The sequence below is a fragment of the Gavialis gangeticus genome, unplaced genomic scaffold (assembly GCF_001723915.1).
Source record: "Gavialis gangeticus isolate Ggan-Ray unplaced genomic scaffold, GavGan_comp1, whole genome shotgun sequence".
Classification (NCBI taxonomy): domain Eukaryota; kingdom Metazoa; phylum Chordata; order Crocodylia; family Gavialidae; genus Gavialis; species Gavialis gangeticus.
Genome location: NW_017729024.1, coordinates 120,134,750 through 120,143,953, shown reverse-complemented (window position 1 = coordinate 120,143,953; position 9,204 = coordinate 120,134,750). Strand labels below are relative to the sequence as shown.

General features: G+C 41.8%; 1 protein-coding gene across 4 annotated transcripts in view; it reads left to right on the top strand.

Moving 5' to 3' along the window:
• JAK2 (Janus kinase 2) overlaps positions 1-9,204 on the top strand; it is a 149,272-nt gene that overhangs the window by 121,304 nt on the left and 18,764 nt on the right. For all 4 annotated transcript variants that reach the window (XM_019517622.1, XM_019517620.1, XM_019517621.1 and 1 more), the window contains 2 exons: positions 4,132-4,304; positions 5,716-5,833. In XM_019517622.1, coding sequence (XP_019373167.1) covers positions 4,132-4,304; positions 5,716-5,833 — 291 coding nt within the window. The remainder of the gene's footprint in view (positions 1-4,131; positions 4,305-5,715; positions 5,834-9,204) is intronic.

The following is a 9,204-nucleotide window of genomic DNA, read 5'->3' as shown; positions in this document are numbered from 1 at the left end:
TGCCAGTTAGTACAGCAGGGGTGCACTTTGCAGTGATGAGTTGCAGGAATCTGAATGCGGTTCTGAAGCACTAGCAGCTGAGGGACAGAGTGAGGGGTATATCTTCCCCCCTCTAGATCATTTTGGCAGGTTCTTGGAGTGTGTCTGCCTTCTCCTGAACTCATGTTAGAACCATTTGACTATTATTATTGTTATTATTATTATTATTATTATTATTATTATTAGTGGTAGTGATGGTGGTGGTGGTTGTTGTTATTTTCTACCCTGTTCTTAAACTTCATTTAAATACTTCACAAGCCTTTTGTGTTGGTTGACAACAGAGGGTATTCAAAAACCAAAGCTGTCTTGTGGGCCCTTGGGGACCCAGGCATGAGCACCTTAATGTTGAGGACGCTGGAAATGTAAAGAGCAGGGCAGTAGGTAGGTAGTGGCAGTGCACAAGGCAGCACCAGCTGCCATGATGTGATGGCCATTATTTTTGCACTCCCACCTGCCCCACTCCTGAAGTTGGTGCCCCCAGGACTGCTGCCCTGGGAGACCCCCTCAGTTATGCTATTGCTAAAAGCCACTCTTTGCTTTCCTTTTTTTGGGTTTCTAGCCAGTTCTCTCACGGAGGTACCTTTGTACACATAGCAGCTGTTAACTGTTCATTAGGGCCAAAAAGAACAAGCACCTGAGGTTCATCTCAGTAGCAAGAAGCTTGAGGGAGGGATGGGCAGATTTACCCCCACACAGGGTTCTTATATAAAACAAGTCTGTCAACTTCATAACTCAGGGGATTCTCTTCATAGCTTAAATCTGTGCTTGCTGGTGCAACAGTGGAGGGTGGAGTGGCAAGTTTTTTGCCAAAATGCTGCATCTGGATTGATGCCTATGTTAGGGCAGAAGCCACAAAAATCTCATTTTGCTAACAGCCTCCTAGTCAGAAAAGAGGCTGAAATCTCGCCATGGTAGGCAGAGTTGTTATTCATGAATGGTATCTTGTTCCTAGTTGGTTGCTTAGTTTTGATTTTTTTGTGTTTCAGTTCTTCTAGTTTAAAAGTATATTTCATCAAAACCAAATAGTCATTGGAATTTTCAAAACTAGTTTTCCTGGCTTCTTTCTATTCCTCCACTCATCACATTTTAATAAACGTTTATAATGCTGGGTCCTGTCCCCTGCAACATTTTTTTAGTCATTGGAAGAAGACTGAAAGGTATTTAGTGAGAATGTTTGACTTCATTTGACAGGGCAGCGCCTTGGAGTCTACATCTAATTACTGCTTTCCATTTAGGAGCAATGCTTCCAGCAGTCTCAAGCCTACAAAAACATATGCTATACATCTCTGATTTAGTATGTCTACACAGGTGCAAATCTACCCTGCCTTCATCAATGAGCAGATATGTACTATATGAAGTTACGTGCAAATAGCTAAGCAGGCCTATAAAACTCTCTGAGACTAATGTTGTTCCAAGTCGGGCATGTTTTCTACAATATAAACCATGGCATTATTTTCAGCAGAAGGTTTAGCGAGAAAAAAGGGGTAGTATTTTCCATTTATAATATCTGAAACATTGGAAAATAGCAGTAATGCCCCAGGCCTGACTGAACAGTCAGCAGAGCTGTGGAAGGAGTCCAGATCTAAGAGATGTTAAACCTCATACTCTCCAGAAGTAGTTGGAAAGCTAGTTGTTGTGAAGGAAACTACGTCATGGATTTTAGGGAAGAAGTGCCAACTAGGCAATTGTGAAGATGCATCTTCACAGAGCAGACAGGAAAGCTGAGTGTGATTGGGAATCAGGCCAGCCACAGGGTAAGGTACTGTATAGCAAGCACAATGTTGCCATCTAGTGGGTAGAAATAAAATGAGGAAAAATCTGTTAAATAGGGGAAAGCCAAGGCAAAACCTGAGGCTCTGTTGTTGCTGAGGTTTCTTAGATTGAAAATAGTCTTTGTAGAGGTTTAAGACCAATGCCAGAAAATTTTGTCAGTGGTAGACATTTTCTAAACATATTTTTGGTTTTCACATGCCTTGGAGGAAAGAGGTTTCAATGTAGTCATGGGCCTTATGGTCTGCTTCGTGCTTCACCGTTACACGTGAGGAAGAACCCCCCAGGTTCTAAATCATGTGAATCCCCTCTGCCCAAACTAGATTTTCTCCTAGCTTTCTGGCTTAGTTCCCTATTGCCACCTCATAGTACATCAGTGGTGAAAGATGCAGCCAGTGTAACAAATGTGCTTGTTCCTGTAAGATCTGATATCTAAGGGTCAGCAACAGCATAAAAAAAGGCTTGGACACTAGTGTTTGTCCCATAGGTGGACCTCAGTTCAGGGTATGTGAGAGTGTGTAGGTTTTGTTGATTTGTGCCACTGGCTGTGGTGGCATGGATGCTAAGGTGCACAGTTAACAACCCAGAGGTCATAAGTTGGAGGCCATAGCAGAAGCAATCTCAGCACAGCCTGTCAGATTCCAACTATCCTTCAACAAGATTAGCAGTATGGAGAGACCAAAGAGTCTAGGCCTATTCAGTTTAGAAAAGAGATGCTTGAGGGGTCCATGATAAGAGTCTACAAAATACTAAATGATGAAGGGAAAGTAAATAGGGATTTATTATTTTACTCTCTCTTACAGTACAAGAACTAGGGTCACAAAATGGAACTAGTAGGTAGTACATTTAAAGCTAACAAAAGGCAGTTCTTTTTCACATGGAACATAATTGAAGTGTGGAACTCATCACCACCAGATGTTGTGGAAGCTGACGGTTTGGCTAGATTCAAAAAAGGATCGGACACATTCTTGGAGGAAAGGGGCATCAGTAGCTATTGAGCATGGGAGTTAGGGATACAACCTCTGAATCAGAGGGCTCCTACAGATGTGTGGGGAGCCTTCTTCAACACACTGGAAATCCAACGTATCAGAGCAGACTCAGTTAATCGAGTCTACTGGAGCACAGAAATTGATGTGCTCTGGCAGCCTTCCGCGTCATGTGCATCTGTGTCCCCCACGCTGCATATGACGCTGAAAAAATGGTGGCGGGGCATTTTTAAATAAAACATGTTTGACGAGCTTTAGGTCAAAGCACCCCGCTGCCATTTTTTCAACATGGGGACACACAGGGACACTGATACACATGACTTGTGGGTGCTTTTAATTAGCACGACTTGCTAATTAAAATGCTCAGGGCCACATCCCAGAGCACATGTAAAAATGCCCAGAACTTCCTAGACCTTAAATGCTGGAGGCTGCAAGTCAAAGGAACAGCGAGGTAAAAACCCTGGCCATACCCAATTCACTTTCTCTTTCAGTATCCCTTCTCTGCCCCTGTGTGACTGGGCAAGATGGACCTATGGTCTGACCCAGTAAATGACAGTCCTTATGTTCTTATGTTGTAGGGCTCAAAAAGGATAATGACACAGTTTGACAGAGCAAGCTAAAGTGAGAAGGGAAGAGCAGAGCTAAGACTGAAATTGCTAGCCATTAAGATTGGCATTCAAGCGGTTGGTGAGGTGGTTGCATTTTAGTTGCTTTCTGAGAAACTTAACCTCACTTTTGTCCTTCTGCTAATGGCTTGAAGGCTACAAATGTTGGCTGCTTACAGACATTAAGAAAAACCAAAAAATGGTACTTCAGTTTGACCCAGCTTGCCTAATATCTGAATAGATCAGGTGCTTCAGCAGGGCTTTTTTGGCACTTTTATCTAATAGCTGGTTCAATCAGCTGTAGATAAAAATGCCAAAATGCCCCACTGCGGAGCCGAGTTGAACTAATGCACTACCTCTTCCAGTAGAGCACTGTTTTTTTTTTGTTTTTTTCCATGTCTGTTAGCAGCCATCATGTATTTGGCTCAATAAAATAGGGTAGCTACATCTTTTAATAAAAGAGAAGTAAATTTTCTGATCTGTAAGAGGAATTTATTCCAGCTGGGGAAGGTCCGCTGCACTTGGAAACATTAAGAAACCCTATCCAAGGGAGATGGCAAGTTTTCTATATGAACATCTGTACTTTTCTGAGCCAAATTCAGTACTATAAAAAAAAGCTTGGTTTGGCATCAAAATTGCAGCCACCTGTTCCAGTGAAAAATTTGGTCCCTTATTGCTATTGATTTTTCAGCCTAATTATTTTAATGTGTGTTTCTGATCTCTACTCTTAGGGCATGGAGTATCTGGGCACAAAAAGGTATGTTCACCGAGATCTGGCAACAAGAAATATCTTAGTGGAGAATGAGAACAGAGTTAAAATTGGAGACTTTGGATTGACAAAAGTCTTACCACAAGACAAAGAATACTACAAAGTAAAAGAGCCTGGGGAAAGCCCTATATTTTGGTAAGTTCCCTTTCGCTGCATGAAACCAGGGCAAGTGTTTGCAACTGTACTGAGAAATGGATAAGTTTTCATATTGTGGGATCTCTAAAACCTAAAGGCCATTCCTTGGATTCAAAACATAGCCCTGATTGTAAGTACAAGATTTCAGTCACAGTGAGTGTGTCTACACATGCACTGGACTGTGGACTTGTTACTGCACAGTCATTTAGTACTTACTTAAGCAAGTACTAAATGACTGCGCAGTAATTGGCATTACTACATAGTCCCAATGCCACATGAGTTTTTTCCTGTGCTACTGCACAGTAACATTGGTGTCACAGTTCATGCCCTCTGACATTGTCGTTGTAGTAATGAGCTAGTGACGTAGCGTCTTGTGTAGATGCGCCCAGTATAGAATAGTTACTGTATGTAAATGTAGGTATTTTAAGCAGGGGGATTGTTCAGATGAGGGGTCAGCTGTGCATAGCATATCCAAATTAGGTCCAAGTCATAGGCGAAGTAGGTCCAGAGTCCTCAGGATAACACTTTGTCCACCAAATGTTTAAAGAAGTAGTAATATAGATGCAGTGTCCCCCTTTTAACTGGGGAAGAGAAAAGTGCTGAAGGCTGGGTATAGTCTGCTAGAGAATTCCCTCTGTGTTATATAGGAAGCTGCTTGGTACTATAGTACTATGGAGATGGGGACAGCAGGGAATCTGAAGACAGAGAAATCTTTGTGTAAAAGAACTTACATACGTACCCTTTTGAGCACTGGACCTGCTGTTTGTGTGAATGACACTTGTCAGCTCTTAGCACTTTAAGTTGTTACTCTCTTAAAAAAAAGAAGAAGAAGAAAAATTTAAAATATAGTGGGCAGCATACATAGAAATTAGATCCTTACGACAGGAATATTTAGATAGAACCAGAGGTGCATTAGGCATTGAAGCAACTAGAAAGACCCTCTGACTTGAATGGAATTTGACTTGGGCTTTTTGTATATGACATGGTGTTTCTTTGTTTGTGTTTCCATTCCATCATGCTACGTATTAGAAGAATACCTGTAATGTAAGTGAGACAGTTGATAAGCATTTCTGAGTACAGCTTTATAGAAACAGAAATAAGATAGATAATTTTAAGAAGAAAAAAATTGTAACTTTCAATGATGAAATAAAAAGGTATTAATGTCCATAAGCATGCAGTAAAGAAAATCTGTTTATGAAAAATGTCCTAGGTGTATCAAATTAAGACTTTTTATTTCTGCATAAAAACTGCCATTTACTGAGTCAGACCATAGGTCTATCTTGCTGAGTATCCTGTGTTACACAGGGGCAGAAATTGGATGCTGAAAGGGAGGGAACGGGTACAGATTTGATGCTGAATAATGTCGTATGTTTCCTTTATTAACTGGACCAACTTTTACTATGTGAAACAGGTATGCTCCTGAATCATTGACAGAAAGCAAGTTTTCTGTGGCATCAGATGTATGGAGCTTTGGTGTGGTCCTGTATGAACTCTTCACGTATATTGAAAAGAGTAAAAGTCCTCCAGCGGTCAGTGCATAGTTATGGGTTTTTTGGATTTCCTATTTTAAATTTAAATTTAACTAAAGATTTTAATTGTATGTAATCTGTAGTTGTTATATTGCCCTTTTAATGCTTACAAGTGGGTTTTCATGACGCAGCATCCAGCTCTAGACATGAATGTAGTAAAAAATAGTAATACCAAAGCATAAAATATTGATCAGATATAGGAAATTGTCAGATATGCTGTAATTCATAACTGTGCTAGAATTCATAACTGTGTCTGAAGCATTTTTAAAACATGCTTATGCCTGACTCTTCCTCTCAAACCACACATGAAAATCTTGAGTATTACAAATGCATCCTAACATTATATACATCTATTTCTAACACAGTTAAAAACCTAAGGCATCAACTATGCAGGCACTTATGCACCTAGTTGATTTGAGATGGATAACTCCTAAAAAGAAAGTTAACTCTGTAGATTGGGGCCCATGTCAAGAGACTCTTAAAGGTTCATAGGCATTAGGGCTTGAAGTTACCCTGGGAGATCATCGAGTCCAGCTCCCTGCCCTAAGGGCAGGAAGTCAGCTGGGGTCAAAGGATCTCAGCAAGATAAGCATCCAAATGCTTCTTCAAGGAGTCCAGAGAAGGTGCATGCACCACCTCTGGAGGGAGCCTATTCCAGGCCTTAGGGGCTCAGACAGTAAAGAAGTTTGTGACCATTGGTCCTTGTCATCCCATGGGGTGCTCTGGTGCACAGACATTCCCCCAGATCCTGATGCACACCCCTTATGTACTTATAGGCTCCCACAAGGTCTCCCCTGAGCCTGCACTTTTCCAGGCTGAAGAGCCCCATGGCTCTCAGCCTCTCTTCATAAGGCCTGTTCTCCTGTCCTCTGATCATGTGTGTGGCTCTTCTCTGGACTCTCTCAAGCTTCTCCAATCCTTCCTGAGTTGTGGAGCCCAGAATTGGATGCAGTACTCCAGCTGTGGCCTCACCAAGGCTGAGTACAGTAGGAGGATGACATCCCAGGATTTGCTTGAGAAGCATCTATGGATGCAAGCCAGAGTTTGGCTTGCTTTACCAGCTGCAACATCGCATAGGTGGCTCATGTTCATCTTGTGGTCAGTTATGACCCCCAAAACCCAGAAATGCCAGAAGGAAGCTTCACCTCTTAGAACAGTGTGTGCAAGCAGAGTTGGCACAGTAGACCTGGGCTTAAGTCAGGTCCACACCTGTGAGCAAGTGGCACCCAAAATTTCTCTGGGAAAGCATTGCTGAGAAAAGAACCAACACCAAGTCAGAAAGTACTTCAGATACCACAGTGAGGCCCAGCTATTATCTGCTCAGAGTTCTGCCCTTCATATTCTCCATGGCACCATGAGTAGTCCACTAACAGTAGCACTACATTTGATGAAACAGGGAATACTTATTTACCCATACCAGGACAATTGATGCAGTCAAAGACGGGTCCTGCTGTGAGATCAGAGCAGCTCTGAATCAAGTCCTAGTCCATAAGTCTTAGTTGGAAGAACAGAACGGTGACAGACAATAGAATTTATAGGATCTCTACTTGACTCTCATTCAACACAGGCCTACCTAACCAAAGACTGAGTCTGGTCCCTTCAGTTGCCCTAAGGCTTTAGTCTGCTAGGATATATTTAGGCTAGATATCAGGAGGCGCTACTTCATGGTCAAGGCAGCTAGGATCTGGAACCAACTTCCAAGAGAAGTGGTGCTGGCTCCTACCCTGGGGGTCTTTAAGAGGAGGCTTGATATACACCTTGCTGGGGTCGTTTGACCCCAGTACTCTTTCCTGCCATGGCAGGGGGTTGGACTCGATGATCTGCTGAGGTCCCTTCTGACCCTAGAAACTATGAAACTATGTCAGCATGCTCCTGCATGATGTCACTTGTCAGACTTTGCCTTTGAAAACTGCAGCAATAAGGATTGTGTAGTCTTTCAAGGCATCATATGAATAAAATGGTCACCACCTCATCCATCCCAGTTCCTGCAAGAATTCACCAGATGGCTAGGCCCACTGAGCATGAGGTAGAAGGGGGATCCTCCTTAATACCTATCCTGACAATAGTGCTTTTCTAAAATGCATGAATAACAGGTTTGGGTGTCCACTTGAGTCATCTTTGAATGCAAGGCATATGATCCCTAGATAAGAAATTACACATGAAAGTCCTGAAACTGAGGGCAGTCAGACTAGCCTGAGCAGCTTTTCAGTCTGGGTTGTTTGGAACTAGGTAGTGCACATAATGAAGACCAATATACTGACGAAGCTGTCAAGATTTGGGACTGGTGCTGTCAGCATAGGACAATCCAGCTATCTATTTTTCCTGAGAGCCAGCAACCACTCTGTGGACTTTTTGGCAAGGACACAATAATCATTCATGGTAAATCTTTGCATAAATCTGTCATAGACCCTCCTTTTCTGATAATAAGGGACCCCAAGCATAGATCTCTTTACTGTAGCAGGAAACACAAAAGCCAAAGTCTTCTGGTCCAAGGTGCCCAGGGCACCCCTCTTTCAGCGGACTCTGCAGATTTCTATGGCTTTCCTCTGATACTTCTAATACCCAGATGATATCCAAGATCAGAATGGACAACGCTAAGATTGTGATAATAGTGACAGAGAGACTTGGCTGTCATGCCTACCAGCAATTTCCAGACAAATTCCCCTATGCTTTCCTGAACATTATGTATCAAAACCAAAGCAACATCTCTTATTAGTCACTGATAGTGAGAGCCATCCTGATAAACAGTTGAAGGAGTATGATATTCATATTTCTTTCTTAACAAAAACCGCCTCTGTTTTTTCATGTCATGACATAATCTTTCTTATCTAACTTGAGGCTGATGCTTCTTACACTAACTCCCAATGGGAATGAACAGTAAGCCATATCTTCTGTGATTGTCTCTTTGTGGTCTTGGGCCAGTATCAGTATCCATATTTATGGATAAGAATCATATATCAAGCAAGAGTCAATGTTTTTAAGAATCCTTCAGTAATAGTCTGGTGCTGGGCTTTAGATTTCTCTGAAGATGCTCAGTCCCTCTCAGAGAAAGCACAAGACTGCTTACAAGTCTTTGTAAGCAGTTTTGCCCAAAACCACTAATGTAAAGTATTCACTTACAAATTACCTGAGTTGATACAAAATTATGACTTGGTTCTCCTGCTATCTATGATACTTATGAGCAGGGATCCTGGTTTCCTCTGTTTAAAAATTGCAGATTCTCTGATTAAAAACCCCCAAAATCTGTGATTGAAATGAAATGCCACTATATATATAGGTATCAGTTGAACACAATGTTTTATTGGTATATTTACAATTTTAAAGCAATTTGGAAGCTCACCAGTGCCTCAATCACTATAATAAGATACATT